Source organism: Symphodus melops (genome assembly GCF_947650265.1).
Source record: "Symphodus melops genome assembly, chromosome: 3".
NCBI classification, from domain to species: Eukaryota; Metazoa; Chordata; class Actinopteri; order Labriformes; family Labridae; genus Symphodus; species Symphodus melops.
The window spans coordinates 273,935-296,395 of NC_136693.1; the positions used below are offsets into that span (position 1 = coordinate 273,935).

Genomic DNA, 22,461 nt, shown 5'->3' on the forward strand with positions numbered 1-22,461 from the left:
CCTCACTACACTCTGCTGCCTTCAGGGCCCTCAGGTACAGCAGCCTCACTACACCCTGCTGCCTTCAGGGCCCTCAGGTACAGCACCCTCACTACACTCTGCTGCCTTCAGGGCCCTCAGGTACAGCACCCTCACTACACTCTGCTGCCTTCAGGGCCCTCAGGTACAGCAGCCTCACTACACCCTGCTGCCTTCAGGGCCCTCAGGTACAGCACCCTCACTACACCCTGCTGCCTTCAGGGCCCTCAGGTACAGCAGCCTCACTACACTCTGCTGCCTTCAGGGCCCTCAGGTACAGGGCCCTCACTACACCCTGCTGCCTTCAGGGCCCTCAGGTACAGCACCCTCACTACACCCTGCTGCCTTCAGGGCCCTCAGGTACAGCAGCCTCACTACACCCTGCTGCCTTCAGGGCCCTCAGGTACAGCACCCTCACTACACCCTGCTGCCTTCAGGGCCCTCAGGTACAGCAGCCTCACTACACCCTGCTGCCTTCAGGGCCCTCAGGTACAGCACCCTCACTACACCCTGCTGCCTTCAGGGCCCTCAGGTACAGCACCCTCACTACACCATGCTGCCTTCAGGGCCCTCAGGTACAGCAGCCTCACTACACCCTGCTGCCTTCAGGGCCCTCAGGTACAGCACCCTCACTACACCCTGCTGCCTTCAGGGCCCTCAGGTACAGCACCCTCACTACACCCTGCTGCCTTCAGGGCCCTCAGGTACAGCACCCTCACTGTGCTGCCTTCAGGGCCCTCAGGTACAGCACCCTCACTACACCCTGCTGCCTTCAGGGCCCTCAGGTACAGCAGCCTCACTACACCCTGCTGCCTTCAGGGCCCTCAGGTACAGCAGCCTCACTACACTCTGCTGCCTTCAGGGCCCTCAGGTACAGCAGCCTCACTACACTCTGCTGCCTTCAGGGCCCTCAGGTACAGCACCCTCACTACACCCTGCTGCCTTCAGGGCCCTCAGGTACAGCACCCTCACTACACTCTGCTGCCTTCAGGGCCCTCAGGTACAGCACCCTCACTACACCCTGCTGCCTTCAGGGCCCTCAGGTACAGCACCCTCACTACACCCTGCTGCCTTCAGGGCCCTCAGGTACAGCAGCCTCACTACACCCTGCTGCCTTCAGGGCCCTCAGGTACAGCACCCTCACTGTGCTGCCTTCAGGGCCCTCAGGTACGGGGCGGACAAAGAGGGCCAGCTCCAGCTTCCTCCCCACCTCCATCCGTTAAATGGCTGATCACTTTCTTTTAATCCATTGTTTTTAAGCCATTAGGGACTTCATGACCAATCAGAATTCTTAAAGTGTGAATGTGTGTTCTGTGCCGACACTTTCCCTGCAATGAAGTTCCTAACAGATAAATAAAGTTCATTTGAGAAGGAGACAAAGGAAACTCTGAGCAGCAACATGTTTAAAGATTTGAGTCGTATATTTTCTACTTTATTCTTCAGTCTGGAGCAGGAGACACTCAGACGATTAAAGAGTTCCACTTTTATTTCTAGTTTAATCAGTTTTGTTTTTCACGTTCAGTTTCCTGCCGCGTCGATGAGTCACCGCTCGGCGCCGCTTCGTGTAAACCAGAGAAAAACAGGACAAACACAAGCTGCTCTTATTCTCATCTTTTTATTCAGAGTTCGGTCCCGTTACTCGCTGGGACACTCGACTTTGCCGCTGTTGATGTCATCGATGACATCATGAGGAGGACGCCCGTCGATGGTGCAGCCGACAGACTGAGCGGTCCCCAGGATCTCTTTGATGGTTCCTGAACGGGAGAAAAAGAGACCGTTTAGTCAGATGTGGATCTAAGCGGCGTGCTCCGGGCTCGCCATCAGGGCTCGCCTCGGTCAGTGTTCCGGTCTTTTCGGCACAGAGATGTCCATGAGCGTGAGCAGCTCTGTTTCCTAAAGCCGGGTCGCTCTGAGCCTCCACTGGATTATACTCAGTCACGGGGACAGACAGGTATAGTGGCGGGAGGCTGGTGAAACGGCGTGCAAATCACATCGATATGATACCATGGCAACAGAAAATCCTCGGCACGCAGCATTCAAACTGTGAATATTTTATACCGCCGTTTGCTTTAAATGCACCACGATGACCTCAGGACAGCGTGCTCCACACTGCCGTGTCCACGCCATTTCATACCGCTGTAGAGGGCGTGGCCTCGTTTAAGGTTTAACATTATACAGCACAAGATGGAGGCGTGCGTGGCGGTCTGTCAGATACGCAGAGTCCAACATTTCACCACCACAGCTGTCTGTAATATAGGAGGAGTCACAGCGCCCCCTACTGGCCTGGCTCGTGTGAATCTCTGCGCTCTGTAAACTCACCGGAGAGTTCCCTGGCAATGGAGCGAGGCCTCATGACGCGAGCGACGCCCACGATCTCGTCGAAGGTCACGCTGCCGCTGTGCTTGACTGAAGAAGAAAAACAAGCGTTTAGTGAACGCATTTTTTATTTGGACTTAAAGAAGTCGTTTGAACATGGCGGCGGTCACTTACTGTTCTTGACCTTCTTGCGGTCACGAGGAGGCTCCTTCAGAGCTTTGATGATCAGAGCGGATGCCGAGGGAACGACCTCGATCTGAAAACACAAAGCAGGAAGTCAGGTCATTTTTCCACCTCCACAGAGAAGCGAGCAGCGAGGGGTTAACGTGTGAGGTCACAGTACACACCGCCGCCTGTCTGTTCTGGATGGTCAGCTTCACGGTGATCCTCAGACCCTTCCAGTCCCCGGTGGCCTTTGCGATGTCATCACCGACTTTCTTGGGAGACTGTTGAGGGAGGAAAGATCGAGGTCATGAATGACAGAAGGAAAAAAAACCACGAGCGCCTTGCTCTGATTTTCAGGAAGCTAAACGAGACTTCTGCGACACGCGTCCTCTGAATCTGACCCCGGCGTTCGCAGCGGTCGGTGTTCCGGTCTTTTCGGCACAGAGATGTCCATGAGCGTGAGCAGCTCTGTTTCCTAAAGCCGGGTCGCTCTGAGCCTCCACTGGATTATACTCAGTCACGGGGACAGACAGGTATAGTGGCGGGAGGCTGGTGTTCCGTTTCTATGACAACAGACTCTTAAAAATAATAACTCACCAGACCCAGAGGGCCGATCTTGGGGGCCAAAGCGGAGGTAGCGCCGACTTCTCCTCCTGTGCATCTCATGAACACTGAAACACACGAGACAAACATCCTGTTAGTTCACACATGCCGACAGACACCTGCAGAACGAGACCACGCCCCCGCCTGCCGGGCTCCACGAGGTCAGGGGTTCATTTCTGTGGCTGAACATGATGTCAAATCAACCAGGTACAGTCTCTGCGTCTAAGAGTCCTGTCGGGTCAAAGGTCAGCCCATCAATACACGTTTGTCTTGTTCAGTGAACACCTGTCCGCTCACTGCCAGATGTTTACAGTCCACAAAAACCCCTGAAGACTCCTGACAGCATCTGTGCTTTCTGCTCGATCACATGACTCCACCTTGTTGCCAGCAACATGCAAGTCTTTAGAGATTCTTAAAAATCAGAATCAGGTCCGAACCCTGCACGGACACTCCTGAACCGCATGATTACTGATCAAGAGTTTATTCATGTTTTCACAGAATCAATAAAGCTGTAGTCTTGTTTATAACTCTCACAGTCAGAGACCCTGACTGATCTCAGACGACCACGGAAGTGGTGTACAATTAACATCTGAAGGTACCATGAACGCCTGGACAGCCGGAGTTACAGACCTAATGTAAACTCATCTCAGCAGAATCTTCCCTTCGTAGTCACATGTATGATCAACATTAACATGTCAGGCACGCTGCTGCTACAGCTGGTTTCTTTTAACACATCTTCACTTGTTTTTCATCAGACAAGAAAATACTGGATCTCACCATCAGGTCACTTTAAGCTCACTGAACTTCAACTCCTAGTTAGTTCAACCACAAACTTGTTCCAATGTTAAAGCTAAATGTTCATCTACAAATTACACCTTCTCACTTACCTGTTTTTATCTTTTGTTACTGAAGAGCCCCAAAATAAACTACATAACACTTAGAACGGACAGTTTCTCATTAGACCTCGCTTATCAAACAAACTAATGTGAATACTCATCAAATTAAGATAAATAACACCTACTCACCTTAGCCTACATGCTAGTATTGTACGTTAACGGGGAAGTAGCATTAGCCACTCGTTAGCAAATGTCCCCCACGTGGAAGTCAGCCCAGATAATCAACCACACATGATGACATCGATTGATTAAATCCCACCTGATTACAACATTAAACCATGCACACATTAAATTAAATAAAAATCAGTTTTAAATAGTGTTTCTCCGTCACGGCACGTGCCCCGTCTTTACCGTTTTTCGCTCACGTGCCGCCGCCGCCTCCATGATGGCTGCGAACAATGGCGTCTGCGCTCTACTTTTTAGCCACTTTTCAGTGAAAACGTACCAACTTTAGTCTCGTTGGGGTCGAATTTGGGAGGCATGATGCTGCTGTGGAGGTTGAGCTCAGTTCAGCTTGGTTTGGTGAGGGTGTCGGATGAACCCGGAGCCGGGACGACCGATTACTGTTGCACCTTCACCGCTAAAGGGGAGAAAGAAAGACCGAGCTCAGGCCGCGGAGGTATTTATATATCTCCGCAAGTATCGCGAGAGCTTCACATATCAGTTCTGGTGACGTGTTTTCGTTCATTAAGCTGTTTTTCAGGCTCCGTTTTGGTAAAAAAAATAAAAAATAAAAAAAGCTATTTTTTGTGGTCGAGCGATAAATATCACCGGAAGTATTTAAAATATAACATTCTTATTTACTTTTACATGTTTTATATTTTATTTTCAATTAAATCTGTTTTAACATCAGTCTGTCACTCATGGTCATAGAGAGACCAGATTGAAATCTGCTAATCCATATGTCTATGATCCATATAGACTGTAAATCCATACGTCCTCTTCAGGGCTGTTATCTACGGAAGCCCTGAAGGGACATTCATCAGTACATCTAATTTACTGCCATTTCCCCGTCATGATGAGTGATTTATGGATGTTTTCTTGACACCTCGGTTCATTTATCTTTCTGCAAAAGCACAAAACAAATAAAGAAATATTCGTAACTTACGTTATTAGTGTGATCAATGATTCAGATTCAAGAAACACAGAATCACAGCCTTATGAGTCATTGAAAGAGAAAAGGCAAAATAAAGGGAAGAAACGTTAAAGAAAAGACAGAGAAGAGAGTGTGTCCACATTGATTTATGATCCCTTCGGCTTGCTGGACCACACGCTCCTTCCACAGGGAGCTCAAGTCTCAAGTCCTATCATGTTTAAGCAGAGGATAAATGACTCCATTATGAAATAAATAAAGAAAAATACGTCATAATGGGAAAAGAAAGGGTGATACCACCGGATGATGACATGAATTCATCTGATAAAAAGGGGAATATGAGTAACTTGTTTCATTATCTCAGATCAGAGCTTGAGATAAATTTCTTGTTATTATGGGACAACCAGCTTTGTTACCTCGAGATAACGAGAGAAATTACTCCAGTGTTCATCCATCTTTTTCTGCTTATCTGAGGTCGGCTCGCGGTGGTTGGCCGCAACAAGTGTGCAGCATGTTAACCCAGACGTCCCTCCCCCCAGCATCCTGTTCCAGCTCCTCCTGGAGGATCTGAGACGTTTCCAGGCCAGACGGGATCAAGAATCCCTCCAGCGAGATCTGGGTCTACCCCGGGGTCTCCTCCCCGTTGGATGAGCCCTAAAAACCTTCAAAGCGCCCAGGAGGCACCATCTCACCTCGATGCCGCTCTACTCGGCCTCCATGATGTATGCTGGTCCAAAGTTAACTCCCGTTTAAGCTCCAGCTACGAGTCTCCAGACGCCCATCACACACAGAAATGAAGGGGATGATGCAGGTTGTGATGTTTGAAGGGAACTTGCGTGTGTTTGATGGACTTTTGGAGGTTGACATTTTAGTGCATGATGAAAAGTTATTTTCTGAAGCGGTTCATGACCTCAGAGGAGGCCAGAGAGCGGCATGTGGGTGCTGAGTGGATGAACATCCTCCGTGCAGGATAATGGGCCTGAAGCCGGCTGAGTGGCTGCTGAATATAACAGTATTATCTCAGCATGATGGAGTGTGTGCGCTCCCGCAGGTGTTTGCATGTCAGTTGTATCATCGGGGCTGTTGAGTCGGTCTGAGTTTTCCTGTTGGATTCCTGCAGGACTTGTTGACTGCGAGCTGCTGGACGGGAATAGAAACAGAACACAAGAGGGAGTAAGTGGGTGAGCAGCAGAGTTCAGCTCTGTTTAATATGCATCATGAAAATCTGCGAGCAGAGTCACACATTCACAGCTCATATTATCAAAGGAGAGATTTATCTGTGTTTTCACAAAGTCCAGCACAGTTAAAGAGAAATGTCACATCTGAATAATCTTGGGATGGATTCATTTTCACAGAAAGCTTTTATGTTGTAACTGATAAGAAATGTTTGATTGTTCTGTTTTAAGTGCTTCTAAAGAACAACAGAGATGTTTACACTCTCCAACGCGGCTCAACTCTCGTCTTACTTCATCTTACTTCTTGGACTTAAAGCGTTTTCAGCTGCTCGGTCGTCTTACAGAGACAGCCTCTCGTCACACTCTCATCTTTATCTCCACAAATAATAAATCAGCAAGATTTCACCTTCAAGTTTGCACAGACTCACTTCAGACACAGCTGCACCTGCAACATCAACGCTGCTGTGCAGCTGAAGACAAGGCCGCCCAAGGGGAGAGCTTCCTCATGCATCCATCCATCCATCCATCCATCCATCCATCAATCTATCCATCCATCCATCCATCCATCCATCAATCTATCAATCCATCCATCTATCCATCCATCCATCCATCCATCCATCCATCCATCAATCTATCAATCTATCCATCCATCCATCCATCCATCAATCTATCCATCCATCCATCCATCCATCCATCAATCTATCAATCCATCCATCTATCCATCCATCCATCCATCCATCCATCCATCCATCAATCTATCAATCTATCCATCCATCCATCCATCCATCCATCCATCCATCAATCTATCAATCTATCCATCCATCCATCAATCCATCAATCTATCCAACATCCATCCATCAATCTATCCATCCATCCATCCATCCATCCATCAATCTATCCAACATCCATCCATCAATCTATCCAACATCCATCCATCCATCCATCCATCCATCAATCTATCCATCCATCCATCCATCCATCCATCCATCCATCCATCCATCCATCCATCCATCCATCCATCCATCCATCAATCTATCAATCTATCCATCCATCCATCCATCAATCTATCAATCTATCCATCCATCCATCAATCTATCCATCCATCCATCCATCCATCAATCTATCCAACATCCATCCATCAATCTATCCAACATCCATCCATCCATCCATCCATCCATCAATCTATCCATCCATCCATCCATCAATCTATCCAACATCCATCCATCAATCTATCCATCCATCCATCCATCAATCTATCAATCTATCCATCCATCCATCAATCTATCCATCCATCCATCCATCCATCAATCTATCCAACATCCATCCATCAATCTATCCAACATCCATCCATCCATCCATCCATCCATCAATCTATCCATCCATCCATCCATCCATCCATCCATCCATCCATCCATCAATCTATCCATCCATCCATCCATCAATCTATCCATCCATCCATCCCTCCATCCAACCATCCATCCATCCATCCATCCCTCCATCCATCCATCCATCCATCCATCTATCCATCCATCCATCCATCCATCAATCTATCCATCCATCCATCCCTCCATCCATCCATCAATCTATCCATCCATCCATCCATCCATCCCTCCATCCATCAATCTATCCATCCATCCCTCCCTCCATCCATCCATCCCTCCATCCATCCATCAATCTATCCATCCCTCCATCCATCCATCCATCCATCCATCAATCTATCCATCTATCCAGATAGATAGATAGATAGATACTTTATTGATCCCGAGGGAAATTCAAGTCCAATCCATCCATCTACAATTCATCCATCCAATAATCTATTAAAAATCAATCTATCCATCCATCGTTTGTAGGTCGACGTGTTGTCTGACAGAGTCTGTTGAATAATGAAAGTGATTTGTGTCTGCAGCTGAATATTTCTGTTTCCTCCAGTCGTATAAATAATGTGATTAGACGTCAGTAATCGTCTCCTCTCTGTGTTTGTTTGTGACCTGGTTTGTTTGAACACGTTAACCAGATCACGACTGAAATGTCACATTACACCGACATGAGGCACAGAGGAGTCCAGTTTCAGCGCTGCACAGGAGAAAGACGCCTGTGATGCAATTACATTTCCATCCTCTGTTTTATCATGTGCTTATATTACCATCTCTGTGAGGACATATTCAGTTGTAACCCGATAAAGCTGAATGAATCATGTTTGATACATAATTCTCAGAGACCGCTGCATCCTCAGTGTGATCGTTTCACTACGAAAAACCAGAAAGCTGCTCTGCAGGACCGTATGATACATCCAAACATCATGGAGTAAGTTAATGAGATTAACATAGAGCTCTATGGAGACTCACTGCAGGAGACAGACTCTAGTGGACACTGGAGGAACTGCAGCTGTAAAGTTGGACATTTTAACATAGAGCTCTATGGAGACTGACTCACTGCAGGAGACAGACTCTAGTGGACACTGAAGGAACTGCAGCTGTAAAGTTGGACATTTTAACATAGAGCTCTATGGAGACTGACTCAGTGCAGGAGACAGACTCTGGTGGACACTGGAGGAACTGCAGCTGTAAAGTTGGACATTTTAACATAGAGCTCTATGGAGACTGACTCACTGCAGGAGACAGACTCTAGTGGACACTGAAGGAACTGCAGCTGTAAAGTTGGACATTTTAACATAGAGCTCTATGGAGACTGACTCAGTGCAGGAGACAGACTCTAGTGGACACTGGAGGAACTGCAGTTTGTCTGCACTTTAGGGATGTAGGTTCAGGCTAAGGATTTGACCTCTATTAGATAATCGTTTTTGCATGAAATGAGTGTCCTCAGTGTACGAGACAAATGGGTTTGTGTGTGTGTGTGTGTGTGTGTGTGTGTGTGTGAGGAAACAAGAAGAATAAAGTGTAAAGGGTAAGAGCCAGCTGTGATTTCTGCATAAACAAACTGAGAGCCTGAAGCAGAAGCAGCAAGCCAACATGCACACACACACACACACACACACACACACACACACACACACACACTCTGAGCTCATTTGTTTAACTCTGAGGATTGATTCGATTTCAGCAGAGTTCTTCTCTCCGTCTCTTCGTCCTTTGTGACCTTTTCCTTCTCTTTTCCAATCAGCAGTTCTTCTTCGTCTTCTTCGTTTCATTTCTGTGCTGAACAATTTCCTCTATTGATTTTTCCTCAGTCTGCTGTATTCAGGAGGGAGTCCAGACTAGATATGCAGCTTGTCCAGTTTAACTGAATTTAAAAGAGGGGAAGAGATTGTCTTTGGATTCCTGCCACTCATCCGTGACGATGGCCGACGGAGTAGGTCGATCATTAGAGACCCAGAGGAGCGGCTTCACAGCGGGCTTTAGTCTTCACCTCATTCACAGCACTGTTTTTGTTTCTGAGATATTAGAGAAGAAGAGGTTTGACCTTCAGAAGCAGCGAGGAACATCACAAGCTTTTATCTGTCGAGTGTTCAGAGGAAGAAATACTGCTTTGTTATATTTCATTCACTTTAATGGGGAGAGTTATTTAGAACTGCTCTCATGGCTGAGAATGGAGCTGAAGCCGTGAGCTTAGCCTAGCTTAGCATAAGGTCTGGTCTAACCTAAGGTAGTCCAAGTTAAAATCCAACATGGCTGCTACGTGATTCTGATTTTTCAACATGTTAAAGACAGAGTGTGTGACTTTTTGATCCAGTAGATGTCCCTCTTGAGTCCCAGCATAAAAACCAAAACAAACCGCTGTTTGGCCACGCCTCCTCCATGACACACCTCCTGCTGAGACACACCTCCTCTCCCCTTCTCATGAAGGAGTGCTTTGCTTCTTCCTCACTGTAGACAGTCCGGACACGATGGAGTAATGATATACAGTATTTATGATTCTCATGTTGCCCTTTGGACAGGCAGCCTGTGTCTTTGTTGAGACTTGGTGTGTAAGGTGAGAGGGCCGTTCATCATTACCTGTAAGCAGACACCTGGCCTACATGATCCGATTCCTTTCTGAGGGTTTCCTCCATCCTTCCTCTCCCTCCATCCCATCAGGAGAAACAGGAGACAAACAAAGGCTGAATGCTAAATGAAGCAGAGCTCACGACAACATGTGGCACTAATGAAATAACAGCTCTGCAGCGCCTCAGAGCCGACTCGGAGCGCCCTGATGAGACTGGGATTTGAGGCCGGGGTTAATTAATGAGTGTTTGTGCTGAATCAGGGTGACTTATCAGTTGCCCCGCTGCACGGCGCCCCTCGAGACTCTGCACAAATTGAGAGAGGCGAGCAATTCCCCGGGAGTTTGGTCTAATTTCAGCAGTGAGAGATTCCACTGAACCATGTTCACCCCGAGCAGCGGCTGAAAGACCGAGAGAAACAAGATGAAGGGCTGGAAGTCTTCCTCGTCCTCCAGACGCTTTAAACTTTGTCCAAGAGAAAATGTTTCAGGAAATGTGGAAACATCTCGCAGAAGCATAAAAACACATCTGAGCTGTTCCTGAGTTATTTTAAAGGTTTCTTATGATTCATCAGTTTTTCTGCATTTCACAAAATACTTTTACGTTTCCGTGTTTTTACTTTACACAAATGTTTTTTTGCTGGTGAGGTGGACAGGTGAGAGGACACAGGTGAGAGGACACAGGTGAGGACACAGGTGAGAGGACACGTGTGAGGTGGACAGGTGTGAGGACACAGGTGAGAGGACACAGGTGAGGTGGACAGGTGTGAGGACACAGGTGAGAGGACACAGGTGAGGACACAGGTGAGAGGACACGTGTGAGGTGGACAGGTGTGAGGACACAGGTGAGAGGACACAGGTGAGGTGGACAGGTGTGAGGACACAGGTGAGAGGACACGTGTGAGGACACAGGTGAGGACACAGGTGAGAGGACACATGTGAGAGGACACGTGTGAGGACACAGGTGAGGACACAGGTGAGAGGACACGTGTGAGGACACAGGTGAGAGGACACAGGTGAGAGGACACGTGTGAGGACACAGGTGAGGACACAGGTGAGAGGACACATGCGTGAGGACACAGGTGTGAGGACACAGGTGTGAGGACACAGGTGAGAGGACACATGTGCGAGTACACAGGTGAGGGGACACATGTGAGAGGACACAATATTAACCCTCTGATAACACACGTGTGAATCAGGACGAAGTTCACAGGTCAGGTCAGAGTGTGGGAATCCCCAGCTCTGCTCCAGTTATTGTGGACATGATTAAATCCTCTCAGTGCGAATCCCAGCGTGCTCCTGCTGGATGGTCGTATCCCAGCATGCTCTCTGGTCCCCCCCCCCCCCCTGCAGCTGGATTATCGTGTAATCCCTGATATTCATCAACCGGAGAGTTCAAAGGTCATTTTATTAAGAATGTCGACATCAGGGTGATCCGGACTGGAGTGTTTGAGCTCAGATCAACATGTGGGGTCGTCTTTCTCCTCTGACCTTTGACCTCAGGATGACCTTAGGCACCAGACAACAGGCTGACATGCGAGCAGTGGAAAATGAATGTATTGTATATTTCCGATAATTTATCTTTCTTTATTGTTGAGAGATAAAAAAAAAGAGAGATTCATCTTGTGCTCGGGTTTTATAGAAACAGTTTTTAGTGTGTTATCCATTTTTTCAAGATTAGTGAACTTTGTTAAATTGTATTTTAGCATGGACTCCATCTTGGATCAAGAGCACTGGTATGTCCATCAGTAAGTGAACGCATCACAGTTTAAAAGCATCAGTAAGTGAACGCATCACAGTTTAAAAGCATCAGTAAGTGAACGCATCACAGTTTAAAAGCATCAGTAAGTGAACGCATCACAGTTTAAAAGCATCAGTAAGTGAACGCATCACAGTTTAAAAGAGTCAGTAAGTGAACGCATCACAGTTTAAAAGAGTCAGTAAGTGAACGCATCACAGTTTAAAAGAGTCAGTAAGTGAACGCATCACAGTTTAAAAGAGTCAGTAAGTGAACGCATCACAGTTTAAAAGCATCAGTAAGTGAACGCATCACAGTTTAAGAGTCAGTAAGTGAACGCATCACAGTTTAAAAGAGTCAGTAAGTGAACGCATCACAGTTTAAAAGAGTCAGTAAGTGAACGCATCACAGTTTAAAAGAGTCAGTAAGTGAACGCATCACAGTTTAAAAGAGTCAGTAAGTGAACGCATCACAGTTTAAAAGAGTCAGTAAGTGAACGCATCACAGTTTAAAAGAGTCAGTAAGTGAACGCATCACAGTTTAAAAGAGTCAGTAAGTGAACGCATCACAGTTTAAAAGAGTCAGTAAGTGAACGCATCACAGTTTAAAAGCATCAGTAAGTGAACGCATCACAGTTTAAAAGCATCAGTAAGTGAACGCATCACAGTTTAAAAGAGTCAGTAAGTGAACGCATCACAGTTTAAAAGAGTCAGTAAGTGAACGCATCACAGTTTAAGAGTCAGTAAGTGAACGCATCACAGTTTAAAAGAGTCAGTAAGTGAACGCATCAGTTTAAAAGAGTCAGTAAGTGAACGCATCACAGTTTAAAAGCATCAGTAAGTGAACGCATCACAGTTTAAAAGAGTCAGTAAGTGAACGCATCACAGTTTAAAAGAGTCAGTAAGTGAACGCATCACAGTTTAAAAGCGTCAGTAAGTGAACGCATCACAGTTTAAAAGAGTCAGTAAGTGAACGCATCACAGTTTAAGAGTCAGTAAGTGAACGCATCACAGTTTAAGAGTCAGTAAGTGAACGCATCACAGTTTAAAAGAGTCAGTAAGTGAACGCATCACAGTTTAAAAGAGTCAGTAAGTGAACGCATCACAGTTTAAAAGAGTCAGTAAGTGAACGCATCACAGTTTAAAAGAGTCAGTAAGTGAACGCATCACAGTTTAAAAGCATCAGTAAGTGAACGCATCACAGTTTAAAAGCATCAGTAAGTGAACGCATCACAGTTTAAGAGTCAGTAAGTGAACGCATCACAGTTTAAAAGAGTCAGTAAGTGAACGCATCACAGTTTAAAAGCGTCAGTAAGTGAACGCATCACAGTTTAAAAGAGTCAGTAAGTGAACGCATCACAGTTTAAAAGAGTCAGTAAGTGAACGCATCACAGTTTAAAAGAGTCAGTAAGTGAACGCATCACAGTTTAAGAGTCAGTAAGTGAACGCATCACAGTTTAAAAGAGTCAGTAAGTGAACGCATCACAGTTTAAAAGCGTCAGTAAGTGAACGCATCACAGTTTAAAAGAGTCAGTAAGTGAACGCATCACAGTTTAAAAGAGTCAGTAAGTGAACGCATCACAGTTTAAGAGTCAGTAAGTGAACGCATCACAGTTTAAGAGTCAGTAAGTGAACGCATCACAGTTTAAAAGAGTCAGTAAGTGAACGCATCACAGTTTAAGAGTCAGTAAGTGAACGCATCACAGTTTAAGAGTCAGTAAGTGAACGCATCACAGTTTAAAAGAGTCAGTAAGTGAACGCATCACAGTTTAAAAGAGTCAGTAAGTGAACGCATCAGCATTAAAACTCTCTGGCCGAGGTTAGAGCAGCGGCTCAGTCCTTTCCTCTCTTTGTCCTCCATCACAAAGAACTTCAGTGTGTCAGACAGGAAGTGAACGCAACACAATTCAATCAACATACAGACAGAAACATAGGTAAGTGAACGCATCACAGAAGTCAAACAACAAACCTGTTTCAGGGGATTGTTTTTGTGTAAACAAGACGTAAGAGTGAATGCTTGTGTCCTTTCACTGTGTGTGTGTGCCTGTGTGTGTGTGTGTCTCTGTGTGTGTGTGTGTGTGTGTGTGTGTGCCTGTGCCTGTGTGTGTGTGTGTGTGTGTGTGTGTGCTGCAGAATACAAACAGGAAATAAATCCTGATTCACAAGTGTTTATCTGACAGAGGTCACATTAAGTCATCGACACAGACGCTCATGTATTCTTTATTAGATCTGCACCACCACACACCTGCTTCTGTTTGTTTGTGTGTGTGTGTGTGTGTGTGTGTGTGTGTGTGTGTGTGTGTCCTTTCTAATAATCCTCTGTATTTGGGCGTCTGCCTGCACAAACTTTGTCAATCAGGCTTTAAACAAAAGATTTTTTTCCACTGAAGTCTCGTTTACATCATCTCCAACAAGCTGCTGCTGCACTGTAAACCTGCCTCTGTTCCTTCTGCTCCTCACACACACTTTGTGTTCCCGCTGTTTATCATGAAACACTTCACATAACCTCCATTTTGATTCTGTGAAACCTTTGTGCAGTTTACCTTCAACATTAAACTCATTTCACTTCAACTTTGAACCTGGAAGGTTTTAAATCTCAGGGTCCAACATGATGTCCACTCCTCTTCTCCATGTTCCTCTGACATTCAAATATCAGGTGGTTTAATGTGCAGGATAAAGACTTCTTCACTCACGTCCTCTGATTAATAGTAGTAATAATAATAATAATAATAATAATAATGCTGCTATCTCACCTCTGATTGAAACTGAATCCCGAGTGGAGCCGTCTGTGTTTTTACAGTGTTGGAGAGTGTTGATGGAAAGGGAGGGAGGGGAGGAGGGGGGTGGAAAGAGGAGGAGGAGGAGGAGGAGGAGGAGGAGGAGGATGAGCGGTCCTGCTGTCTGACACAGTTGAGGAGACATCAGGTGGAGAGGAGCTCCGTGGTGAAATCCTCGCGTTTCTTCTTCTTCTTCTTCGCGTCTCTGCAGTGTGTCGGACAGAAACCTCCTCCTCCTCCTCCTCCTCCTCCTCCTCCTCCTCCTCCTCCTCTTCTTCACTCACTGAAGGAGTTTCACTCCGGAGCTCGGAGGCTCCGCGTGCACAGCGCGGGATGCTGCACGGACACACCGCGCGAGCCTGCAAACTTCAGAGCGGATCTATAAACTATCTCCACCATCATCATCCTCATCATCACCATCATCATAACTACCCTCTGTGGAGCTGATCGATGAACCAATCAGATCCGTTAAACACGGATGGAATAACGCACGAGGAGTCGCGTCTTTACAGAAGATCAGAGAGCTGAGGCTGCGCGCGTGCGCCCTCTGAGGTCAGTCTGGGATTTCTTAAAGTGTCAAACTTTTATTTCTACGCTGGAAACTAAGCAGACAGACCCAGACTCCAGCTTCACCAGTACTGGTAGATATGTTCAAACCTGTTTCGATACCACTGCAACCGAAAACAGGAGAAGAGAAGGTTTCAGTATCGAGCTCATAGAAAGCATCAGGACTTCACAGACAAACACAGACAAGCAGACACAGTTACAGTGGTTCTATTAAAACACAGGAGCTTAACCTGCTCAAACTGATGAGATCCAGCTGCACACAGAGATGTTTGAATCTCTTTTTAAACGAGTTAACTGTTGTCTCTGAATATGTTCAGTATGGGTCATTCCAACCTTTTCCACCTGCCTTCTATCTGCTGTGTGGGACAGCGAGCTGAAGATCTGAAAGGCTTTTTGTGGTCTCATTTAGTGCAAACAATTCTTTTATACCAGTCGAAATGGACCCAGGTAGGAGATTAAAACCAGTCCGGTCGGGAATGTGACTGAGAGGAGATGGCTGAGTTCTTTCTACTGATTTAACCCGCTCTTTAAAAGATAGACAAACTTTTCTTAAAGGTCACATGACCTCCTCCTCCTCTTCAGGTGAAATCAGTGTCCTCGCTCCTCTTCACACTGTGTGTGAAGTGTGTTGTTGTAAATCCACTCTGATCCTGTATTTGATCATGTCTATAAACCCCTCTATTTCAGCCCTGCTCAGAACAGGCTGTTTCTGTGTCTGTAGCTTTAAATATGTAAATGAGCTGTGTCTGGCCACGCCCCCTCTCTGGAAGGGCTCGGGTGTACTCGCTGCTTTCTGGCTCCATGTCCTATTGTTTACGGTGAGAAGGCAGACTCAGAGGGCAGAACAAACACCTAGCTGTGGGAGTGTCACCCACCTGGGGGAGGGGCTACTGCCCTTTGTGATGTCATGAAGGGAACATCTCCAAACGGCCTGTTTGAGCATCCTTCTGCTTTTTGTGGGGATATTTTTTAACAAATTGTGTGCATACTGCCACCTGCTGTGTCGGACTGTGTACATCAAAGTAAAAATTAAACCTGTTGGTTACCACGGCAACACATGTATAAGTCCTAGACGGGGATGTGCACATTCTGATTAATAATATAAACATGAAGGAATAATGAATGAAACATGAGGTCAGAGTTGTTGTTGCTCCTCGGGGAGAAACTCACGCGCTGCTGCAGGAAACGACTTCATTAAAATGATCCCATCTTCACAGGATGCGTCTTTAAAGTTAATGCATTTACTCGAATAACAACACAACAACAACTAAAGAATAACACATCATATATAAGGTCAGAGTCAAGTCTGTTGTTGATCCCCAGGGAGGAACATACAGTGACAGTGAAGCTAAGAAGAGAGAGAGAGAGAGACTGGGCGAGCGAGAAGCAGAGTGAACGTCCCTGCAGATTATTCAGAACAGCTGGACACGTAACGTTAGCTTGTATCATCGTTGTCTCGTGTTTAGCGGCCTTTCCTCAAACTTCTTTAAAATAAATCTCATCTCGTATGTAATACATTCTCAAAACTCGTTTCCTCGACTGATTGAAATATGTTAAATGATATTTGACACCTTGTCTGTGCGAGTTTCAAACATGGACTTGACTGTGTGTGTCGGTGCAGTTGCACTCAGAGACCTTCAGTGGGCGCCGGCGTGCACCAGACGTCCCACATGTTCATGTTTTAGAGTAGAAGACGCAGCAGCAGTTTGAGAATAATAATAATTTATCATCAGGAGTTTAAACTGAGCCGGACTCCGACTTTAATATTTAACATGTCACATATTTAATAAACTGATCTCTAACCTCTAAAAGCACCGGGACGTGTTTGAACTGAATGTTGGGTTTATTTTTATATTTTGGGTCACTGGATGCTGCTGGCTGGTTTTCCCCCCCTGAGTAAACAGTGAATGTATCACCATAACACCATCAGAGGGTCAGACGTGAAGCGTGACCTCAGACTGCTGCGTCTGTGACCATCTGTCAGAGGAAGGTGGGAGATTTAAAGTGCAGTTGGAGAAACAACTTTAAAACAGTGAAAAGAAATCGGAATAGATGAGTCCTAATGCACCAGGAAGACAAAGTCTGCACACCGATTGGAGGAATGTGTCTCTAACTTCAAGTTTCAAAATGAGTTTGATCCTTTGAATAATTTCAGTCTGAATAAATTCTTCTTTGTTGTCCGTTTTGTTGCTTTGCAAGAATCCGGTATTGGGAAATGTTTGTTTTTAACCAACAGAGCTGCTGAACGTTTTCTCGGAGGTTTACCATCATTTTCTATCGTCTCAGTTGATTCAGGTGGAGGACATTATTCTGCTCAAAGTATTATGAATGACATAACGTCTGAGCTGTAAATCCCAGCTCCCCTCACAAGAGATCAAACTTAAGAGGATATTTAGTGTTGTAAAGCTGCTTTAAGAGGCAGTCTGTAGCGCTGCCCCCCTAGTGTTTAAAATGAGTACTGCAGTCTAAACTCTAATCATCACAGAGAGCTGTCTGGCTCCGCCCCTCCTCTCACACAGCTCTGCATGTGGTGGACGCTGTAGCTTCAGTGTTTAGCCAGCTCTGCATGTGGTGGACACTGTAGCTTCAGTGTTTAGCCAGCTCTGCATGTGGTGGACACTGTAGCTTCAGTGTTTAGCCAGCTCTGCATGTGGTGGACACTGTAGCTTCAGTGTTTAGCCAGCTCTGCATGTGGTGGACACTGTAGCTTCAGTGTTTAGCCAGCTCTGCATGTGGTGGACACTGTATCTTCAGTGTTTAGCCAGCTCTGCATGTGTTGGACACTGTAGCTTCAGTGTTTAGCCAGCTCTGCATGTGGTGGACACTGTAGCTTCAGTGTTTAGCCAGCTCTGCATGGGTCTGTAAAGCTTTCTGCGTTCTAACCTCTCTCCATGTTTCATCTCCAACATTGATCCTAGTTTGAGCAGCTTTCTGCTGCTGGAGCTTATTAGAAACATGCAGAGGCTTTTTAGCTCGGGTACAATCACTTCTATCTGAAGCAGTTCCACTGCCCGCTTCCATCGCTGCAACACCTGTTCACCTGATAACTGCTCTCATATCTGGCAAACCCAGGGGCGTCCAAAACGGCCGTGTGGGGTGCAGTGAAGATGTCACTGATTGATGGACTCAGTTCAGCTGAACTGTCACAGAAGGATTTTCACAAACTGTCGTCTCTGCAGTGTAAGCGAAGCTCCAGAATGTTCTGCAGGATGTTTTTTAATCTTTGAAGGAGACGTGTTCACACTGAGGTAACACGTTTTCTGGACAGAGATGTTCCTTCTCTGAATCAAACCAATCAATCAAACCTTTCTGCAGGTGTTAGATACCAGCAGGGGAAGTGTTTTATGGAAATGAATCTGCCCTTTAAACTCGCAGTGTGTCTCTGCGTGTTAGCACAAATCTATTCATGCTCAAATAGTGTTCAAGATTTGTGGGTTTAAGAAATCAAAGCAGTGAGAGCAGCTTCCTCTGTCCTCTTCTAAACTCGTCCGGGCATTCACACCTTGAAGGTTTTTAAGGTCAGAGGGTCTTTGAGAGTCACACGACTCACAGGCGTGAATTGGCAAGAAGCCGCCTTACAAAGGTGTCTCGTCAGGTGTCAGGTCTAAAAGCAGGTCACCAACATTTGTTTTTTTGTTTTTCAGTAAATCATGAATGTTCAGTTTTGAAATATGTGACATCTGAACGGATCAGATGTGTCTGTATTTTATTTTCTTGATTTAACGGCGTCCTGTCAAATATTTCTTTAAATGTCGGTCATTGTATTAACCGGTCCCTCCAGGATATTTTATATTTTGATGAATGAGCACATGCTCACAGTGTGTGCTTTGTCTGCACGACGCTCTAAAGCTTTAACGTGCAGAGACGAGTGATAAATGTCAGCAGCCATGACGAACGTGTCCTTGAAGCTCTCAGGTCAGCTCGCTGGCTGGGAAGCAAAACGAGATTAGTGTGAAACAAAAGGAAATTCTGGAAAACATTTTACACATAATGTCTGAAAACAAATGAACATTTTAGAAAACAAGTTTTTAAGTGGCAGAAAAATTCAATTACCATTCCCGAAACAAATGTATGGAAAGGGAATGAACCAAGTGCTGGAAGTGACCCGGAAGCTTCTGAGCGGTCAGTTAGTCTGTTTGAGCAGCTGGACTGTGTGAAAATTTACAAAATATTATTTGGTATTCTGCAAGTTTTAAATTCGTCTCAGGGCTTTTGAATTTTCTTGTTTTCTTCACACTCTGTAATCTTGGTTTGCACTTCTCAGCCACCGTAGTTGGAACTAGTAACTCTTAGCACGTACAGAAGGACGTTAGCGCTCATCGATTGAACAGAAATGTTGCGTTGGAAGATTTCAAGGCTTCTCTGGAACGTGAGCAGCCTGAACTACAGGATCACATGGGAAGAAAGAGGAAATGTGCATCATTAACACAGAGGTCACTGAGGTCAGGGAAGTAGAGCTGGGTGTCGTCTGCATAGCGATCAAAGTCAGTCACTGTGTTTATCTCAGATCTGAACTGTGAAACTAAAATGATTTGAACTGTGGTATTTGTGTTTTCACTGCAGCTTCATTGTGGCTCCTCCCACTGACAACTACACTCCCACTACGTCTCTCATCCCGTCCCCCATTCTGCAGCCAGCATGCCCATTATCAGTAACGCTAACCACGACTTTAGCACCTACTCCATCAGCAGCGACGACAGCAGCCTCGATCGCTTCTTCACTGAGATCCCGGAGACCGAAACCATCAAAGGCGTTTACTTCAAGCGCGCTCAGCTGCTTCGAGACCCCGAGGCTTCGTACGTGGTGGACCACACCCTTCAGGTTCTCATCAATGTAGGTGGAAACCGCTACACCTTCCCCTGGAGCACCTTGGAGCAGTTCCCCCAGAGTCGATTGGGACGTCTGCGTTTCTGCACCACCCCCGAGGAGATCGCACGCCTCTGCGACGACTACGACGAGACGTGTCGGGAGTTCTTCTTCGACAGAAACCCGACAGCGTTCAGGGTCATCCTCAACTTCCTCGCTGCGGGGAAACTCCGCCTGCTTCGGGAGCTGTGCGCCGTGTCGCTGCATGATGAGCTGGACTACTGGGGCGTGGACCCGGGTCACATGGAGCGCTGCTGCCGCCGCCGCATGATCACCCGGGTGGAAGAGGTGGCCGAGCGAGAACGCAAGGAAGAGGAGTGGAGGCAGAAGAGGATGACGCTGAAGAAAAACAGCAAACCGAGCGAGAAGGGATATCGCAGGCTGACCGGGATGCTGCGCGAGGTGGTGGAAAACCCGCAGTCAGGAATGGCCGGAAAGGTGTTTGCCTGCCTCTCCGTGGTCATGGTGCTGGTCACCGTCATCAGTCTGTGCATCAGCACCATGCCAGACCTCCGTGACGAAGAGAACAAGGTGCGTATGATGCTAATGCTAACAGCCTTTCAATGGAGGCTCTCTGTGTGGGTTTGTGTCCCGATCTTACAGATTTACACACAAAACAGGTCAGAGGTTGGACATGACGATCTGTGTGTGTGTGTGTGTGTGTGTGTGTGTGTGTTTGCAGGGCGAGTGCTCCCAGAAGTGTCGCAGCATGTTCGTGGTGGAGTCCATCTGCGTGGCGTGGTTCACGATGGAGTTTGTTCTTCGGTTCTTCAACGCTAGGAGCAAGCTGGCGTTCGCCCGAGGCCCACTCAACATCATCGACGCCATCGCCATCCTGCCGTACTACGTGTCGCTAGTGTTCGACATCAAAGACGAGTCAGAGGAGGACGTCATCATGGGGGCGGGCAGAGGATACCTGGACAAGCTGAGTCTGATCCTGCGCTTGCTGCGAGCGCTGAGGATCCTGTACGTGATGCGCCTGGCTCGCCACTCTCTGGGCCTGCAGACGCTCGGACTAACGATGCAGCGCAGCATCCGCGAGTTCGGCCTGCTGCTGCTCTTCGTCTGCGTCGCCGTCACCCTCTTCTCGCCGCTGGTCCACCTCGCAGAGAGCGAGCTGGCGCCATTTGCCGCCACCCACCCGCACCACAGCTTCAGCAGCATCCCCGCCTCCTACTGGTGGGCCATCATCTCCATGACAACGGTGGGATACGGCGACATGGTGCCGCGCAGCATCCCCGGACAGATAGTCGCCCTGACCAGCATCCTGAGCGGCATCCTCATCATGGCGTTCCCCGCCACCTCCATCTTCCACACCTTCTCCCGCTCGTACCAGGAGCTGAAGCAGGAGTACGAGCGGCTGTGGAAGGAGGAGCGAGGGGAGGAGATCGCCGCAGAGTCCGAGGAGAGCTGGTCCAAAGTGGACATGTCTCTAGAGGAGTGTAGGGACAACAAGGACGGCGTGCAGCCAACGCTCCCGTCCACGGCGTTCTAGCAGAGTCAGCCGTACATCTGTTCAAAACAACTTTAATCCCACCGCAACTTTTATGCACATTTACAAAGAGGAGACAAATATGATTTATATATTTATATACTCAACGCCCCCGTGACCTGTCGGTTCCCAACTTCAGTAATAGATTCGTTTCAGGCGCTTTATTTTAGCGTTAGCCGTTAGCACTAAGCAGAGTAAGATGTGACAACAGGAACACAACGGTCTCACGGTTTTTAGTCTCTTAAGATCGAGGCTTCAAGCTGAATGAGGTCGGCCATTTTCTGGAGAAAGTTCCCCGCAGAGCGAGCAGCCAAACTAAACGCTCTTCTCCGGCGCTCAGGGCGAACACGATGACACGGACGAGGCGTCGTGGCTCTTTAGAGGTCGGAACGTAAATAAGAAGGAACTAAAGAAGAGCTTTGCAGAGGAGACTGAATACCTGGCCAATCAGATTTAGTGTTCAAGGTGAAGAGTGACTTCCCTCACTGTGTCCGTCACATCACGTTTATTTTATTTAAAGGACATTTTTAAAGTTTGATTTTTGAACTTTTTCTGTTCATAAAATAAACGAGCAAAAATGAAACATCTGACCCTTTAAAAGACACGCGCTTCCTCTTCTTGACCTTTTTGTCCCCCAACTGTTTGTCCCGTGATGTTTTCATGTCATCTATGTTAATGTTCTGGATGTCGGACTGTCTTTGAATGCATCATCCGGGAGAGCTTCGACGTTCAGCTGAGATTAAGTAAATCTTCACTGTGACTGAACAGCACGTCTTGTATTCATGTTCTCATTGGGCCTCGTTCACTAACAGAGTTA

At 46.7% G+C, this 22,461-nt stretch overlaps 2 protein-coding genes across 3 annotated transcripts; one reads left to right on the plus strand and one right to left on the minus strand.

Annotated features, from left to right (window-relative positions):
• Positions 1-1,617: 1,617 nt before the first annotated feature.
• Positions 1,618-4,609, minus strand: rpl12 (ribosomal protein L12). Of its 2 annotated transcripts, none has more exons than XM_079339130.1 (6): positions 4,444-4,609; positions 3,097-3,170; positions 2,682-2,780; positions 2,509-2,590; positions 2,338-2,424; positions 1,618-1,772 (listed from the first exon to the last, which is right to left on the minus strand). In XM_079339130.1, exons 1-6 carry the CDS (start codon positions 4,478-4,480, stop codon positions 1,654-1,656), a joined length of 498 nt encoding a protein of 165 aa, XP_079195256.1. In that variant the 5' UTR covers positions 4,481-4,609; the 3' UTR covers positions 1,618-1,653. The 2 variants fall into 2 exon arrangements, with proteins under 2 accessions (XP_079195256.1, XP_079195257.1); XM_079339131.1 differs by having other exon boundaries at positions 4,350-4,490.
• Positions 4,610-14,735: 10,126 nt separating this feature from the next.
• LOC306820925 (voltage-gated potassium channel regulatory subunit KCNG4-like) lies at positions 14,736-21,647 on the plus strand (the record flags this gene model as incomplete). Its single annotated transcript, XM_079339008.1, has 3 exons — positions 14,736-15,271; positions 19,850-20,683; positions 20,835-21,647. Exons 2-3 carry the CDS (start codon positions 19,925-19,927, stop codon positions 21,645-21,647), a joined length of 1,572 nt encoding a protein of 523 aa, XP_079195134.1. The 5' UTR covers positions 14,736-15,271; positions 19,850-19,924.
• Positions 21,648-22,461: the final 814 nt, after the last annotated feature.